Source organism: Orcinus orca, chromosome 12 (genome assembly GCF_937001465.1).
Source record: "Orcinus orca chromosome 12, mOrcOrc1.1, whole genome shotgun sequence".
NCBI classification, from domain to species: domain Eukaryota; kingdom Metazoa; phylum Chordata; class Mammalia; order Artiodactyla; family Delphinidae; genus Orcinus; species Orcinus orca.
The window spans coordinates 83,012,736-83,032,479 of NC_064570.1; the positions used below are offsets into that span (position 1 = coordinate 83,012,736).

The window sequence follows — 19,744 nt, forward strand, 5'->3', positions numbered from 1 at the left end:
ACCATGGTGCACAAGATGAGGAGGGATGTTGGTAAGGGTCTGAGGGAGGATGAAAGGAAAGAGGCCATGGAAATAATGGAGGCTGGGGTAACTGGAGGCCAAGACAGGGAAACAGCAGTGGGGAGAGGAAAGACGGATGGAAGAGGCGCCGTGTAGGCTGACCCAACAGGAAAGGAAGAGAAGGGAAAAGTCAAGATGACATTACAGTTCCAGCCTACGGACCACTAATCCTACAAGGCAAAGTAGAAAATACAAGAAAACGTGGCACTCAAGATGAGTTTAGCTTACTCCATATGAAGCCTGAGGTGCCAGCCAATCACAAGGGCCCAGAGCCCTTGAAAGTGGAGGACTGAAGTCGCAGTAAGACTGTAATCAAGCAAAGACGACAAATATGTCCAAAAGATTTGTATAAAATTGCTTGTGGAAAGTAGAATAAAAGTGGTACAAAGTTCTCTAGAATTTCAGAGACGAGACAGGTCATTTTCAGATGGAGTTTGGGGCTTGCAGGTCTGGCAGTCAGAAAGACTTGCTGGAGCTGTGCCAGGAGTTTGACGGGCAGAGACGGAAGAAGAAGGACTCCCAGAAGAGGAAGGTTTCCAGGTGCCCGAAAAGACACTAATAAAGACAGTGAAAGAGAAAAACACAGCTCCCGTTTGTGAATGACTAGGACACCAGCCTGCTGAGAATTCTGTGCGCATGTGGAGGACTAAGGAGAGAGTAGGACAGAAACGGAGGAAGGTATTTCTGACCATGCCACAAGGACACCACCACCATCAGCCACATTGCTCTATTTAAGTCAAGCCAGCTGATGTCCATGCCGAAGCCTGTGGTTACACTAATTGTTCATGGAGTCTGCGCACTCCAATGAGAAGCTCAATCATAATATGTCCCCAATACAACCTGGCATTCTTAGTTTCCTGAATTTCAGCACCTAAAAATCTTAAAGCCCTACACTCACGAGGGTTCAAAGAGGCCTGAGAGCTCACTGTGTGCAGCCTTCTGCCTGATGTTTCAACGTGAACACAAGGATCTGAGGTTTTTCAAAATTACAGCTTGTATTTTATGTCAAGGGTTTCAGATGTTATTTTTCAATGTAAATGCCAATGGATAGAAGTATCTCAGAACTACAGGGAAAGGTTATACTTGGCTTACTTAGTACATTTTTAAAACTGGAAAACTCTCTCATTCTTTGTAAAGAAACAAAAGCATCTTGGGGAGTCCCTGGTGGTCCAGTGGTTAAGACTCGGCACTTTCACTGTCAGAGGCCCGGTTCCATCCCTGGTCGGGGAACTAAGATCCGGCAAGCCATGCAGTATGGCCAAAAAATAAAAAACAAAAAAACAAAAAAACCTCACAAATGCACCTCTGAAATGCTCAAATGACAGTAATCTTCCACCTCCCCTCCCTACTATGTATTTTTACAATTAAAAATGTATTCCTGGGGCTTCCCTGGTGGCGCGGAGGTTGGGAGTCCACCTGCCGATGCAGGGGACGCGGGTTCGTGCCCCGGTCCGGGAGGATCCACATGCCGCGGAGCGGCTGGGCCCGTGAGCCATGGCCGCTGAGCCTGCGCGTCCGGAGCCTGTGCTCCGCGGTGGGAGGGGCCACAGCAGTGAGAGGCCCGCGTACCGCAGAAAAAAAAAAAAAAAAAGTATTCCTGGACATTAGTGATATAATATAGAATGCAGTCCCACTAACTCTCATTGCAGCTACTTTCAGCAGTATATGCATATAATTTAAATACTATATGTACCTCTATACAAATTAGGGCATTTAATATTATTTATGAATAATTCCATGGTTCCAAAAAGCCTTCTATTCCTCTTTCCCTCAATAGCTGATCAAAATAAAGCAAAACAAAGAACAAAACAAAAAACCCACCCTCTGAATTCTCCAAGTGAAATGCAAATAAAACTCCAAAGGAAGAGTGGGCTGAAAGAAAACTACCTGATGTGGGAATTTTGCCAAACCGTTATTTAATGAACTTCATGCCAAGATACAGGAAGAACATTATGCTAGAAACGCAAAAAAACAAGTCAACACTCTTGGCAGGCGTACATTTTAGCCTAGGCACAAGAAGAGTTAATCTGAGTTGCATTAAATATGCTTTTTTTGCCATTCAACAAGCTTTGTCTTAATGGCAAAGGCAATTCGAAAACTGGATGAGTACTTAAACTTTACTATGGAAATAAATGATGCTGTTCTAGAAGTCTTCCATGACAAGAAAAATATGCTGTGAGGAGTTCCTGAATTCCTTATTTTCCTACCCAGAACAATTCTCTACTCGCCTGATATTTTCAGACAATGGTTCCACAGAATTAAACATGGCCTTCCCCCTTCTAATAGCAAAACCCCAAACAAAACTTAAACTGTCTTCTCTGCATGCTATAGTTAATGTGCCTTCATTATGCTTAATGTACTTTTAATAGTTTCCTGTGGCAAGATGCTGATATTAAATGTGGGAATAAAATACCCACGCTACAACCTGGAATTTGCTATAGTGCCTTTCTGCTGAGGACTCAAATCACTTCACACACATTCTCACTCACTATCTCCTGGAGGTGCATTACATGCGTTTTACGGTTGAGGACACCGAGGTATATAGAATGACTAAGGATCTGAGGTCATTTCCAGAGCTCAGCTGAACACGGCCTGGATGCCTTCCCCAGCAGGAGTGAGCACCCTCCCCTCCAGGCCAGGAAGCCCCCATGGTGGCTGCACTGGCTTCCCAGGACCACAAGTGATCCCAAGCTCACTTGCTTTTCCTTCATGGAATCACCTCCCTTACCTGGACGCCATCAGATGCAGGGATGTAACTTGCCCTTTTAAACGTGTCTGTCACATTCCTGAGGATTTCCACGGACATCAGAAGATCACCTGCATAGAAGTTTTTCCTCTGAGTTAAATCCAGCAGTGTCTTGGTGACCTCGGACATCCCATCACCTGCCAGCATTCTCTGCCCTTTCGCAAGGTGTTCTTTGATCTGTGATGGTCAAAAGAGTGGAAAAAACATCAGAATCTTCATTACTGTTTCTTCACATATCTTCATCAAACGAATGTATTTAAAACTGCAGGGACAATGTTCCAATAGCACTGAAAGACCTGGGAGGATTTCAAAACTAAGCTGTGTGTACCCCAAACTCACATGGATAGACCTCCGCATCACTGTCCGCACTTTGGCTGACTTGACGGACTTGCCTTTTCTAGTTTTCAGAAAACATAATTTAATACTTCGCAGAAAGCATGTGTTAATTTACGTTTTTAATTGAAATAAAAATTAAAAAATAATTTTGCACATGGTAAACAGGGGAGATTGTTCAGTGAGGTGTGAGCAGAGATGGGAGATTATCAACACTTCAAAATATCCTTTTATATTAACAAGCTGAGGTTAATAATTTTTGCATTACCTCTTAAAATAAAGACACCTTTATACAGCAGCAAAAATAAAAAAGAGTTTTCACGAGGACAGTTAGCTTAAGAAAGACATTTAGTTAAACTTTAAAGGACTACTATGACAGAAATGACTGAAAGCTAGATTATTTTGGCTTTATTTAAAAAAAAAATAAACAACAACAAAAACCTCTCAGCTAGGTCTTCAGCAGCAGAATGAACTATTGAGATGCAAGCTTAAATTAGTTTGATGGTCAGGGAAACATGCTGTCAGTTTTCATATTTGCTTATCCTCCAGCCCAAGGGAAGAAAAGCAACTTGTCATGTGGAAGAATGTTAAGGAAAGAGATGGTAAAGTGACAGCAGAGATCTGTTATACGTTTACTTGTTTACTAGAAGGTTAGTCTTTGTCATCGCATTGTTAAATTTATGATAACGACGACTTATCAAAGGATCATGAAATAACTAAGAACTAACACACCAGAGAAAGACTGGACTAGAAAGGTTCCAGTGTAATAACTATAATCATCAATTTCCCATTAAGGAAAGTGCCACCTAATCCTTTGAAGTACGGCAATCAATCTGAGCGAATCCTAAAGTTAGGAATTTTCTTTAAAATGGATTTTAAAAAGTGCTATCTTGACACTTCAGATATTTAACTTTTCTCTAGTCTCTAAAGCTCTGTCTAAAAATATTTTGGGAAAATAAAAATCTTCAGAGACATTCTCTGTTCCCATCGTGTTATGTTAAAAGAACATAACATATATAGGGAGTTTGTTTCTTGCCATTTTCTTATTTCATTTCTCTCCTGTCTCCCCTCAGTGGCAGCCATCACCCCCTGACTAAAGCCAGAGGATGGGTGAGACATCAGTGATCTAGTCCTTGCTTATCTCTGTGGTCTCAATGCCCATCTTAATCAAGATGCAGACACTGTGTTGGCCAATCAGAAAGGATGCTGACCTCCAGTAGAAGCCAGCTAGTGCACCACGATGATGTGTGCTACCAGGTTGACCTTCAGTCCTGCCTTTAAATTAGTGATAACTCTTTGCAATTTCCTGTTCAGGTCATGTGTGCCATCACATCCTATTTTTGCACTGGATATGCTAACCTCCTCCCTTATACTGTCTCATGTTTATACACCACTCAAATAGTTCTGCTTTTTCTAAATATCTAAACAGAGTCAATCAACTCCTTGTCTGTGCTGTCTCTTAATTCTTGTATACATCAACCACTCTATCACACTGAATTAAATATAATCATTTGCTTATATGTCTTCTGGGGGTGGGCTTTCTGAACCTTGAGGGTAGGTTCCCTGCCTTCTTCACAACCTTAGAACACAGCACTGTAAAAGTTTGGTAGAGTGAATTCAGTTATGATATTCTAACTAGAGCTTTATGACAAAATACGATGGAATGGGCTTTGGAGCCAGAGCTGCCTAGGTTTTTATTTAAACTATCCAACTTATTATTTGTGTAATTGAAGCCATCAGAGACTCAGTTTTTCATGTATCTTCTAAGCCTTGAAAAATATGCCTATATGGTTAAAAGTTTTAAAAATCATTTAAAAAAATTCAAATGAACTCACACAAGCCTACCATAGTCAGCACAGCTACTGTGCACGGGAAAGCTCCCTGCTTCATCATGGTCTGTGTGTCCTACGTGATCTGGTCCCTGGAGACTGCTAACACTTTCCCTCAATTCACTGTGCTCTGGTCACTCTGGTCTCTTTGATCTTCCTCAACAACATTTCGTACAGGCCTGTCTCAGGGCCTTTGCATGTGCTTTTCCTTTTGCCTGGAACAGTCTTCCCACAGAGACCCACATGCTTTTTGTTATTTCCTCAGAGAGGTCTTATCTTACTTCCTATCTAAAATGGTATCTTTGTCATTCTCAATGATCTTACCCTTCTATTTATTTAGTTATTAATTTATGTATCTCACCTTTTTAAAAAATATCTCACCTTTCTTCTTAGTGCTCAACCTTACCTACCACTGTGCATCTATCTTTTGGCTTATTCGTTTTTCTGCTCCCCCATTAGACCTTGTGAAAGAAGAGATTTTGTGTATTTTATTTACTGTTACATTCCAGTACCTAGAAGACTTACTCAATATTTTGGACAAAAGAATTAATGAACAAATGACTGAATGAGTCCTTCTAAGCTCATGTGAGGTCATGGGATCAAGTTAGGCACATTTGGAAGTCGTCCTAAACTGTTCATCAACATAGTCCATAGAAAACACTGGTATCAAACAGCATGAGATAAATCAACTACCTGACCTACAGAGACAGTGCAGCTCCTGGGCTCAAAAGTGTCTGCTTCAGCAGGTGGAGTTTGAAATGTTGAAGAGAAATGAAATTAATAAGGTCTACATTAAAAAATGTCATAGAATTCGGTGTTCAGTTTGGTGCTGGCAATGCAAACCACAGCTGAGATGCTCAAAACCAAGGAGCACTGAGACGGTTCTCCACTAGGGATGTGGTGCAGCAACGGTCGCCAAGGTAAACTTCATCTGACTACTCAACTCAGCTCCCTATCTGTTATTTTGGCAACACCTACCTATGTCTGTGAGGGTCTAACTCAGGTAGACAAAATTCATCCTTCCCCACAAACAAAAGCATCACAGCATTGACTTGAACCTTGAGGAATACAACAGTCAGACATGTTTTCTGTTTGCAGTAAAAATAACACAGAAGGCTTTGGATGGCTCAGCTAATCAGAGCTAGGAAAGGCAGTCTTTCACGTCTGGGTCAGCACCAAATGTGGCCCAGTTAGTAGTAAATTAATAACATCACTGCCATCTGACAGCTGGAATGAACTGTTCTTAGTCCTGATCTTTGGAGACAGATGTGCCCAGACCACAACACCAGCTCTCACAATTGGCACTAATTAGCATCCTTCCTGGCATTGTCAGTGGAAGGCACCCAGCCAAGGCATAACAATACCTTGTAATGTTTGTACACACTAGCATAGGCTACTGGTAGCATTTATGAAGGATATAAAGGGTGTTCAGATAAGGCAGACCCAGAACATATTTAGGTGGAAAACAATTCCAGTCTCTTGGTCTTCCTTCCATATCAGAAGAGTCCTTACCTTGCGCCTACCCTTTCGTTACGCTTTTCTAGAATAACAAATCCATGTTTATCTGCTGGACTGTTCTGGATCATGAAGAAATAGAGTTCAGATTGGGTTTGCTCACCTCACCTTTCTCTATTTTCACACTGTTCCTTTATTTGCATCCTTAATTTTCATCTCCATGACTTAACCCTATGATTAACCTCTATGATTTTGAATCCCACCTGTTCTTCAATCTTCATTCTTCTTCAATCTTTCCCTCTCTCAAAAATATGGCCTGAAGTTGGGTATCCTATTTAAATAACAACACCTCATGTTGCTATTTCCTTTCAACTAGCCTTCATTGTTTCTCTTCAAAATCAAAATCAGAGGTATGAAATCTGATTTGAAACCCACAACTCTTTATGTTGCAAATTAAACTCAATAATTACCTACTAAGCATTCTCTCTGGAAATCTTACTAGTATATTATGTTTAAAGAACTGTTGGAGCCATAAAACCTGGATTTAAATGTAGTTCTAATATTTACTACTTAGGAACACTGGACAGATCTTTCCTAGAATCATTTGATTTGTCTGTAAAAAACAGCAAATATCATTAGAATGTTGCTATGATGGGTTACTGCAAAGATAGAGATTAAAAGTAGACACAGTGATTGTTTCCCCTCCTTATTTTTCATCTTCAATTTCTAGTTCTTCTAAATACTAGCTATGTAATGTTTCTCATATCTATCCTTTTTACCTCTGGGCAATATGGAGCCTGGAACAGGTCTTCAATAACTATCATCACACTCTTTTACATAGTCTCCTAACTGGTTTTACTGAGTCTTTCCCCAAGCTAAACTATCCTACCTTTCACATGTCTGGACATATCACTTCTCTGCTAAAAAAAAAAAAAAGTCCATCACAAAATCCATCCTTTTTCATATTAAATCAAATATACCCTCCATTGTTTGACTTATGAGGCCAAACAAATATAATCTTAACCAACAATTCCAATCTTTTCTCTATTTCATTTTATCCACCCAACCCTATTCTCCCATTATTTCTATTCTGTTAGTGATTATTTCAGTCCTACATTTCCATCTTTATGGCTACTTAATAATTCAATCACTTTGCTTCTGAATTCCTCACAGTAGTCTTTACTATTATTATTTTTGATTTTTCAAACTGGTAATAGGAGATTGGTTCAAGATGGCAGAGTAGAAGGATGTGCGCTCACTCCTTCTTACAAGAGCACCAGAATCACAACTAACTGCTGAACCATCATCGACAGGAAGACACTGGAAATCTAAAAAAAAGATACCCCACATCCAAAGACAAAGGAGAAGCTGCAATAAGACAGTAGCAGGGGCACAATCACAATAAAATCAAACCCTATAACCACTGGTTGGGCAACTCACAAACTGGAGAACAATTATACTACAGAAGTCCACCCAGTGGAGTGAAGGTTCTGAGCCCCATGTCAGGCTTCCTAACCTGTGGGTCTAGCAATGGAAGGAGGAATCCCCAGAGAATTGGACTTTGAAGGCCAGTGGGACTTGATTGCAGGACTTCGAAAGGACTGGGGAAACAGAGACTCCTCTTTGGAGAGCACACACAAAGTCTTGTGTGTACCAGGACCCAGGGGAGGGAGTAGGGACCCCACAGGAGACTGAACCAGACCTACCTGCTACTGTTGGGGGGTCTCTTGCAGAGGCAGCCACTGGCTGTGGCTCACTGGCCACTGGGATAAGGACACTGGCAGCAAAAGTTCTGGGGAGGACTCAATGGCGTGAGCCCTGAGCCCCACCAAAGAGCCTATAGTTTCCAGTGCTTGGTCACCTCAGGCCAAACAACAAACACGGAGGGAACACAGCCCCACCTTTCAACAGACAAGTAGATTAAAGTTTTACTGAGCTCTGCCCACCAGAGCAATACCCATCTCTACCCACCAGCAGTCCCTCCCACCAGGAAGCTTGCACAAGCCTCTTAGATAGCCTCATCCACCAGAGGGAAGAGAGCAGAAGCAAGAAGAACTACAATCCTGCAGCCTGTGGAATGAGAACCACAGTCACAGAAAGAGAGAAAAAATGAAAAGGCAGAGGATTATGTCCCAGATGAAGGAATCAGGTAAAACCACAGAAAAACAACTAAATGAAGTGGAGATAGGCAATCTTCCAGAAAAAGAATTCAGAATAATGATAGTGAAGATTATCAAGGATTTTGGAAAAAGAATGGAGGCAAAGATCGAGAAGATGCAAGAAATGTTTAACAAAGACCTAGAAGAATTAAAGAACAAACATAGATGAAAAATACAATAACTGAAATGAAAAATACACTAGAAGGAGTCAATAGCAGAATAACTGAGGCAGAAGAATGGATAAGTCCCTGGAAGACAGAATGGTTGAAAACACTGCCACAAAACAGAATAATGAAAAAAGAATGAAAATAAATGAAGACAACCTAAGAGACCTTTGGGACAACATTAAATGCACCAACAATCACATTATAGGGGTCCCAGAAGGAGAAGAGAGAGAGAAAGGACCCAAGAAAATATTTCAAGAGATTATAGTCCAAAACTTCCCTAACATGGGAAAGGAAATAGCCACCCAAGTCCAGGAAGCACAGAGAGTCCCAGTTAGGATAAACCCAAGGAGAAACATGCTGAGACACATTGTAATCAAACTGACAAAAATTAAAGACAAAGAAAAAAATTATTAAAATCAACAAGGGAAAAATGACAAATAACATACAACGGAAATCCCAAAAGGTTAACAGCTGATTTCTCAGCAGAAACTCTGCAAGCCATAAGGGAGTGGCATGATATATTTAAAGTGATGAAAGGGAATAACCTACAACCAAGAACACTCTACCCAGCAGGCTCTCATTCAGGTTTGACAGAGAAATCAAAAGCATTACGGACAAGCAAAAGCTAAGAGAATTCAGCACCACTAGAACAGCTTTGCAACAAATGCTAAAGGAACTCCTCTAGATGGGAAAGAGACTAGCAACCTAAAACAGCCCTGTACATATATAGACTGCTATATCAAAACCTCAAGGTAACAGCAAACCCCAAAACTACAGTAGATACACACACAAAAAAGAAAAAGCAACCCAAAGACAACACTAAAGATGGTCATCAAACCACAAGAGGAGAGAACAAAAGAGAGGAAGGAAAGAAAAAAGACCTACAAAAACAAACCCAAAACAATTAAGAAAATGGCAATAGGAACACACATATCAATAATTACCTTAAATGTAAATGGATTAAATGTGCTAACGAAAAGACAAAGACTGGCTGAATGGATATTAAAACAATACCTGTATATATGCTGTCTACAAGAGACTCACCTCAGACCTAGGAATACATACAGACTGAAAGTGATTGGATGGAAGAAGGTATTCCATGCAAATGGAAATCAAAAGAAACTGGAGTAGCAATACTCATATCAGGCAAAATGGACTTAAAAATAAAGACTGCTATAAGAGTCAAAGAAGGACAATACATAACAACCAAGGGATCAAATCAAAAAGAAGATATAACCATTGTAAACATATATGCACCCAACATAGGAGGATCACAATATATAAGGCAAATACTAAGAGCCATAAGGGGAGAAACCGAAAGTAACACAATAGGAGTGGGGAACTTTAACACCCCACTTTCATGAATGGACAGACCATCCAGACAGAAAATCAGTAAGGAAATGCAAGCTTCAAATGACACATTAGACCAGATGGACTTAACTGAAATTTATAGAGCACTCAATCCAAAAGCAGAAGAATACACATTCTTCTCAAGTGCACATGGAACATTCTCCAGGATTGACCACATCCTGTGCCACAAAGCTAGCCTTGGTAAATTTAAGAAAATTGAAATCATATCAACCATCTTTTCTGACCACAGCACTATGAGATTAGAAATAAACTACAATAAATGGTAATAATTTTTTAACATCTTTTTTGGAGTATAATTGCTTTACAATTGTGTTAGTTTCTGCTGTATAACAAAGTGAATCAGCTATACGTATACATATATCTCCATATCTCCTCCCTCTTGTGGCTCCCTCCCACCCTCCTTATCCAGCCCCTCTATGTGGTCATAAAGCACCAAGCTGATCTCCCTGTGCTATGCAGCTACTTCCCACTAGCTTTCTATTTTATATGTGGTAGTGTATATATGTCAAAGCTACTTTCCCTCTTTATCCCAGCTTACCCTTCCCCTTACCGTTGTCCTCAAGTCCATTCTCTATGTCTGTGTCTTTATTCCTCTCCTGCCTTTAGGTTCATCAGAACTTTCTTTTTTTAAATTCCATATATATGTGTTAGCATATGGTATTTGTTTTTCTCTTTCTGACTTACTTCACTCTATATGACAGATTCTAGGTCCATCCACCTCACTACAAATAGTTCAATTTCATTTCTTTTCATGGTTGAGTAATAGTCCATTGTATATATGTGCTACATCTTCTTTATCCATTCATCTGTCGATGGACACTTAGGTTGCTTCCATGTCTTGTCCTGGCTATTGTAAATATTGCTGTAATGAATATTGTAGTATATGTCTCTATTTGAATTATGGTTTTCTCAGGGTCTATGCCCAGTAGTGGGATTGCTGGGTCATATCGTAGGTCTAGTTTTAGTTTTTTAAGAAACCTCCATACTGTTCTCCACAGTGGCTGTATCAATTTACATTCCCACCAACAGTGCAAGAGGGTTCCCTTTTCGCCACTCCCTCTCCAGCATTTATTGTTTGTAGATTTTTTGATGATGGCCATTCTGACAGGTGTGAGGTGATACCTCATTGTAGTTTTGGTTTGCATTTCTCTAATGATTATTGATGCTGAGCACCCTTTCATGTGTCTGTTGGAAATCTGCATATCTTCTTTGGAAAAATGTCTGTTTAAGTCTTCTGCCCATTTTTAGATTGGGTTATTGCTTTTTTGTTGATATTGAGCTGCATGAGCTGCTTGTGTATTTGGGAGATTAAGCCTTTGTCAATTGCTTCTCTTGCAAATATTTTCTCCCATTCTGAGGGTTGTCTTTTCGTTCTGTTTATGGTTTCCTCTGCTGTGCAAAAGCTTTTAAGTTTCATTAGGTCTCATTTGTTCGTTTTTATTTACATTTCTCTATGAGGTGGGTCAAAAAGGACCTTGTGATTTATGTCATAGAGTGTTCTGCCTATGTTTTCCTCTAAGAGTTTTATAGTGTCTAGGCTTACATTTAGGTCTTCAATCCATTTTGTGTTTATTTTTGTGTATGGTGTTAGGAAGTGTTCTAATTTCATTCTTTTACATGTAGCTGTCCAGTTTTCCCAGCACCACTTATTGAAGAGGCTGTCTTTTCTCTAATGTATATTCTTGCCTCCTTTATCAAAGATAAGGTGACCATATGTATGTGGGTTTATCTCTGGGCTTTCTAACCTGTTCCATTTATCTATATTTCTGTTTCTGTGCCAGTACCATACTGTCTTGATTACTGTAGCTTTTTAATATAGTCTGAAGTCAGGGAGCCTGATTCCTCCAGCTCCATTTTTCTTTCTCAAGATTGCTTTGGGTATTCGGGATCTTTTGTGTTTCCATACAAATTGTGAAATTTTTTGTTCTGCTTCCATGAAAAATGCCATTGGTAGTTTGAAAGGGATTGCATTGAATCTGTAGCCAAGAACATGGTATATCTCTCCATCTGTTTGTACCATTTTAAATTTCTTTCATCAGTGTCTGATAGTTTTCTGCATACAGGTCTTTTGTCTCCTTACGTAGGTTTATTCCTAGGTATTTTACATTTTTTGTGCAGTGGTAAATGGGAGTGTTTCCTTAATTTCTCTTTCAGATTTTTCATCTTTAGTGTACAGGAATGCAAGAGATTTCAGTGCGTTAATTTTGTATCCTGCTACTTTACAAAATTCATTGATTATCTATAGTAGTTTTCTGGTAGCATCTTTAGGATTCTGTATGTATAGTATCGTGTCATCTGCAAACAGTGACAACTTTACTTCTTCTTTTCTGATTTGGCTTCCTGTTATTTCTTTTCCTTCTCTGATTGCTTTGGCTAAAACTTCCAAAACTATGTTGAATAATATTGAAGAGAGTGGGCAACCTTTTCTTGTTCCTGATGTTAGAGGAAATTGTTTCAGTTTTTCACCATTGAGAATGACGTTGGCTGTGGGGTTGTTAGATATGGCCTTTATTATGTTGAGGTAGGTTCTCTCTACGTTCACTTTCTGGAGAGTTTTTATCATAATTGGGTGCTGAATTCTGTCAAAAGCTTTTTCTGCATCTATTGAGATGATCATGTGTTTTTTTGTTTTGTTTTGTTTTGTTTTGTTTGCGGTACACGGGCCTCTCACTGTTGTGGCCTCTCCCATTGCGGAGCACAGGCTCCAGATGTGCAGGCTCAGTGGCCATGGCTCATGGACCCAGCCGCTCCATGGCATGTGGGATCTTCCCAGACCAGGGCACAAACCCATGTCCTCTGTATTGGCAGGTGGACTCTCAATCACTGCGCCACCAGGGAAGCCGATCATATGGTTTTTATCCTTCAATTTGTTAATATGGTTTAACACATTGGTTGATTTGGGTAAATTGAAGAATCCTTGCATTCCTGGGATAAACCCCACTGATCATGGTGTATGATCCTTTTCATGTGCTGTTGGATTCTGTTTGGCAGTATTTTGTTGAGGATTTTTGCATCTGTGTTTGTCAGTGATATTGGCCTGTAGTTTTCTTTTTTTGTGACATCTTTGTCAGGTTTTGGTATCAGGGTGATGGTGGACTCGTAGAATGAGTTTGGGAGTGTTCCTCCCTCTGCTATATTTTGGAAGAGTTTGAGAAGGATAGGTGTTAGCTCTTCTCTAAATGTTTGATAGAATTCACCTGTGAAGCCATCTGGTCCTGGGCTTCTGTTTGTTGGAAGATTTTTAATCACAGTTTCAATTTCAGTGCTTGTGATTGGTCTGTTTATATTTTCTATTTCTTCCTGGTTCAGTCTTGGAAGGTTGTGCTTTTCTAAGAATTTGTCCATTTCTTCCCAGGTGTCTATTTTATTGGTATATAGTTGCTTGTAGTAATCTCTCATGATCCTTTGTATATCTGCAGTGTCAGTTGTTACCTTTTTCATTTCTAATTCTATTGATTTGAGTCTTCTCCCTTTTTTTCTTGATGAGTCTGGCTAATGGCTTATCAGCTTTGTTTATCTTCTCAAAGAACCAGCTTTTAGTTGCATTGATCTTTGCAATCATTTCCTTCATTTCTTTTTCATTTACTTCTGATCTGATCTTTATGATTTGTTTCCTGCTGCTAACGTGGCGTTTTTTTGTTCTTCTTTCTCTAATTGCTTTAGGTGTAAGGTTAGGTTGTTCATTTGAGATTTTTCTTGTTTCTTGAGATAGGATTATATGGCTATAAACTTCCCTCTTAAAACTGTTTTTGCTGCATCTCATAGGTTTTGGGTCATCGTGTTTTCATTTATTTCTTGGTATTTTTTTAAATTTCCTCTTTGATTTCTTCAGTGAACTCTTGGTTATTTAGTAGTGTATTGTTTAGCCTCCATGTCTTTGTACTTTTTACAGTATTTTTACTGTAATTGATATCTAGTCTCATAACGTTGTGGTTGGAAAAGATACTTGATAGAATTTCATTTTTTTTAAACTTACCAAGGCTTGATTTGTGACCCAAGATATGATCTCTACTGGAGAATGTTCCATGAGCACTTGAGAAGAAAGTGTATTCTCCCACTTTCGGGTCGAATGTTCTATAAATATCAGTTAAATGTATCTGGTCTATTGTGTCATTTAAAGCTTGTGTTTCCTTATTTATTTTCTGTTTTGATGATCTGTCCTTTGGTGTAATTGGGCTGTTAAAGTCCCCTACTATTATTGTGTTACTGCCCTTTAGTTCTTCTAGGTCCTTGTTAAATGTTTCTTGTATTTTCTCCATTCTATTTCCAAGATTTTGGATCATGTTTACAATCATTACTGTGAATTGTTTTTCAGGTAGACTGCCTATTTCCTCTTCATTTGTTTGGTCTAGTGGGTTTTTACCTTGCTCCTTCATCTGCTGTATATTTTTCTGTCTTCTCATTTTGTTTAACTTACTGTGATTGGGGTCTCGTTTTTGCAGGCTGCTGGTTCGTAGTTTCCATTGTTTTTGTTGTCTGCCCCCAGTGGGTAAGGTTGGTTCAGTGGCTTGTGTAGGCTTCCTGGTGGACGGGACTCATGCCTGTGTTTTGGTGGATGAGGCTGGATCTTGTCTTTATTGTGGGCAGTGTCGTGTCTGGCGGTGTGTTTTGTGGTGTCTGTGAACTTAGTATGATTTTAGGCAGCCTCTCTGCTAATGGGTGGGTTTGTGTTCCTGTCTTTCTAGTTGTTCAGCATAGGGTGTCCAGCACTGTAGCTTGCTAGCCATTGGGTGGAGCTGGATCTTAGCGTTGAGACAGAGATCTCTGGAAGAGCTTTCACCGATTGATATTATGAGAGGCTGGGAGGTCTCTCATGATCCAATGTCCTGAACTCAGCTCTCCCACCTCAGAAGCTCAGGCCTGACACCAGGCCAGAGCAACAAGACCCTGTCAGTGACATGGCCAGGTACGTGGGGATTTTCTCACCTTTTGAGAAGTCTGAGGTCTTCTGCCAGCCTTCAGTATGTGTTCTGTAGGAGTTGTTCCACATGTAGATGTATTTTTGATGTATTTATGGGGAGGAAGGTGATCTCCACATCTTACTCCTCTTCCGTCTTGAAGGTCCCCCTGCAATAGTAGACTCCACTGATGATGCCAACCTCTGCAAGAGCTAGAGGTGCAGAGACATTTTTTTCAAAGGGTTTTCAGCTTTTTTTTTTTTTCTTTTCCTTTGTGCTTCATTTAGTTTCACTTCTTCACAGGGTGCTTCATGCAGAGGCCTCGCACCCTGCACTTCAGATCAGAGTGCCTAGTGAGAAATGGCTGTGCCAACACCTCAGCGCAGCCAGTGGTAATAATTTTAATCCAAAATATTTATTCACTTTTGCTTTTCAACCATTGCTTCTTACATTCTCTTCTTTTTTCTGAGCATAGTTTCCTTTCTTCTAACCTTTTAGGAGTTGTTTTAGTAAGGTTCTGTGAATGGTAACTCCTTCAATCTTTGACTTAATTTTTTTAAAGTTATGCTCACTTTCAGTTGATCTTTTTCATGGGAATGTTTATTTTTCCCTTTGCATTTTCATAATATGACTTAGTGCCTCTATTGTTGCAAAGTAGACAGCTGATATTCTGTAAATTACCAGTCTTTTCTTTGTGGTAGCTTTAGTGTTTTTCTTTGTGTTTTTAGTACAATGAGGATTACGTTTATGTGGATTTTCATGTATTTATTCATGATTCTTTTTAATCTGAATATATTACCTGTCTTCACTGTGGAAAATTCTTAAGCATTAACTCATAGAATGTTGCTTCTCCTGCAGTCTCTATGTAGTCTCTTTCTGGAATACATTTCCATTATATTATATACATTTCTATAAACTGTATACTAAATTTTCTCTTTTTACTCTTCATTTTCTAAGTTCTCCTTTATGATTTTCATTTCTTTATCTATTCTGGCTTCTGAGTGATCTTTTTCCAAACCTAACTTCTGATCACTAATTCTTTCTTCAATTGTGCCTAATTGTCTCTTTATTCTGTTCATTAATTTCAATGACAATATTTTCCACTTATAGAAGTTCTAGTTCATCTTTTTCACAGTCTTTCATTTCTGAACTGTGCTTTCTGTTCTTTCTTTTATTGCTCAAATTATTTTAAACAAATATGTTATAATTTCTTTCATATGTTCTAATATCTCTACTGCTTGCATTGCTAATTTCTTGATTCTTGCATTTGATAATTCTCCCTCATGATATTTGTTATTATTGCCAACTCATATTCATTAAGGTGTTTTTATCATTTGGGACCCGCATGTTGTTGTTTTGTGAAAGAGTTCTTAAAGACTAGCTTTGAGTGTGCTTCTCTGAGGGTGAGGGCCACAGGCAGTTCAATAATACTGGATAATTTTACATTAATTTCCATGTTAATTCCTTCTGTTTATGGTTCAGCTAAGAGTTTTGGTTTCTGAAAGGTCATTTCTTTCCTCTTCTTCCCAAAACCTTGTATACATTTAAATTTCTTAGACATATCCTAGACCTACAGAGTTTTCCTTGCCCATGAAACCAGAGCAATCAAGATAGTGCCAGCTTGTTGCAGGGAGCTAGGTATAGTATCATGACTTGTGTGGAAAAGGGCTCTTGTCAGTAAACCCAAGACAGCTTTAGAATCTCAGCCTCCAGTACCTAGGACTCACATATAATCTGAAACTCTCCCAGGCTGCTGAAGCATCAGCTTTCCCCTATCACTCAGGCTTTCACTTTTTCCCCCTCATTTCTGGTATGTAAGTATTTCTCTGTCTTTCTTTTGAGCTCAGCTATAACATGCTATTTGAAAATATATTCTTGCTGTAGTTTATGCAGAACCTCAGTATGATCTGTGAAGTACTAGCTTGGTCCATCCCACTGTTCCTCTCCTGCTGCAGTTCCCTAATACCAACCAGAATGAACTACTCACCATTTCCCAAAGAAAGCCCATGGATGCTGCTCTTACTCCCTGACTTATGCACTTCTATAACTTTAAATGCTTGCCCCAGAACACTTTGTTAAATTGTTTTCTTTTCTCCTTCCTGAATTCTTTTCAGATAACTGCAATCATTATACGATCTCTACTTTCAAACCTCATATAAGAAATCTTGCTCTATCTTATATTATTATAGTGTTTGTGTTCTTATCTTATCCATTCTATTAGACCATAAACTCCTAAAGGGCCTGTAGTTTCTTTTTTCAATTTGTTTACCCTGTAATTTCCAGCACATTGTCTGACACACAGAGGTATCTTCTCAAATGCTTGTTAAATTAAACTGAAACCACAGAAGAATTTTCTTTTTCCTTCTGTAACTATAATCCTCAAAAGTCAACAAGGTAAAAACATAGCTGTCCACAATTATGCAAAACAAAGAAGTATGTAATAATTAGAGAACATTTACATTTTCTGACAGAACTGCCTTTTAAATGATATCCAATTAATATACATCGGTAAATTATTTCAAAAATTTTAAACTTCTACAGTTATAGTTACAGAATTTCTACCTTTTAAAAAATAATGACAATTACAACAAAATATAGCATTTATTAAATGCCTATTTTATGGCAAGCATGGGACTATGTTTTACCTGAATTATCTCATCTGATTTTAAAACGACCATTGGAGGCGCCGTAATTATCCACATTTAACAGATGAAGATGTAGAGACACAGTGTGGTGACATGAGTTCCCCAGGATTGCCTAGCTCCTAAATTGTACCAAGATTTGAGCTCAGGCAGTTGGATTCCAGGGTCCATGCTCTTAACACCACACACTTAACTAGGTTTTATACAGCACTGTTGTTAGAAACTATCAAAATGTTTCAATCTTTAGAAGTCATCCTCAATCATGTTTGTTTTAAAGAGACACTGAATCTTTTTCATATGTAGAAAGAATAGAAAAATCAAGAGACTTGAAGAGCAACTTTCCAGGCTGTTGAGATGCTGTCAATTATTTGAGTAGTGGTCAGTATTTTTGAATGCAATGCAGAAATGTTCCTAAAGCCATTTACCAATAAAAGATTGTGTAGGTAGTTTTACTCAAGTGGAGAGAAATGCCCCCATGGATACATGAAGGTTTCTGTTTCCCTTGGGCTTTATTTTTTTAATTCTCTTATTTTAGTTACTGAAGTAGTTCAGAAAGATTTATAATTTTAATATTTCCTATAAAATTATAATTGTCAGTGATTATACCTGCTCACATTGCTGTACTCTGTGAGCATTTTTTCTCCAAAGGACAAGCTTTAATAGTTTCTGTGTCATTCACATTTAATACTGTTGACAAGATCAACAGTGAAAGGCAAAAAAAAAAAAAAGTCTAAAAATAGTTGCTTTTTATACTTCTGGATTAAGCCTCCTTGCTCTTTATATAGAGAGATGTGGTTAGGGTCATTGTTTAAAGAGTAGGTGTGTTTCTGAAATAACCTTATTTTTTTCACTTTATGCCTCCCACTGCCAGCCATAGTTGTCTCTATTGTGAATCCTAAAAAATGGTTCATTGTAGTCACTCTGTACAAATGACACACTTTAAACATCATATATTCATATATTATTTTCAGCTTCAACTCCTACAATCCATCTGTAAGGTATATTAAAGGCTCCCACAGCTCTAAGTGGCTTCAATTAAAAGATAATTATACAAGAAACTTCTTTTCATAAAGCAATGATCTAAATATACATCTTTTGCTTCAGTTAATAACTATCATTTTCTAAGGCAAAAGTCACTCACTAAATGATGGTTTTAAATTATTTACAGGTTTATCTGGTGTCTCCAGGAAAGACAGAGATCATTCTGTATGAAAAAGAAAGTATATCTTTTGTTCTAGTACATGAATACTTCTCAATTTTCCCTATATTTGATATTTAAAAAAACATACATTCATCTTAGGACTAGGACTTCAAATATGAAAAGACAATTCTTCTCTAGAGACAATGTGACAGGGAGATTTAGTTAAATATTCCGCTGCATAAATTATATATTATTGCCCAGTACCCAGGATGAAAAGCATTTGGCCATAGGTGCATTGAGTATCATAATTTCTTGCCCCAGGAATTCCTGAAGTGAGAGAGAGGATGCCATGAATTTGAGGATTGCAAGGTATTGTTATGAGAATAAACTGAGTCATGAAGAAAACTGAGCCAGGTATACACTGTGCATATTTCCTTGTAAAACCTGGAAATTTCCAAAGTAAGAATGAGAGCACAGTAAACGTACCTCTACACAAAAAACCTAGGAATAGCTTTAATTTCTAGTCAAAATTTAAAAGTACAATTCCCGAGCATAGGCCATAGGTAGGTGGAATTTCTTAACACCAAAAAAATCTAGAATGATTATTAATATTCTGGCCCAGGGGACAGCACTAGAGCGTATGCATGAGCTCAAAGTAGTATGGTGGTTCCAGATCGGGACCCAAACTTTCAGGCACCTGCCCAATGGGAGGCAGAGCAGTAAGTAACCCTCCTTCTCTGAGGCTTTTTCAATTCTGTTTCTGTTACTTGGTTTCCTAGTTCTAGAGATACTGCATCAGTCAGAATGGGATAGATTATGCTGTGATAACAAACAACTCCCAAATCTCAGTACCTAAAAACAAAAGATGTATTTCCCACTCACTTTACGTATGCAACCCAGGTCATCAGGGAAGCTCTGTTCATGCTAGTCACTCAGGGGCTTG

General features: G+C 38.7%; 1 protein-coding gene across 3 annotated transcripts in view; it reads right to left on the reverse strand.

Moving 5' to 3' along the window:
* The window catches only part of ADGRB3 (adhesion G protein-coupled receptor B3), a 793,577-nt gene that overhangs the window by 405,110 nt on the left and 368,723 nt on the right, over nt 1-19,744 (reverse strand). For all 3 annotated transcript variants that reach the window (XM_004270131.3, XM_049695237.1, XM_004270132.3), the window contains one exon: nt 2,789-2,983. In XM_004270131.3, coding sequence (XP_004270179.1) covers nt 2,789-2,983 — 195 coding nt within the window. The remainder of the gene's footprint in view (nt 1-2,788; nt 2,984-19,744) is intronic.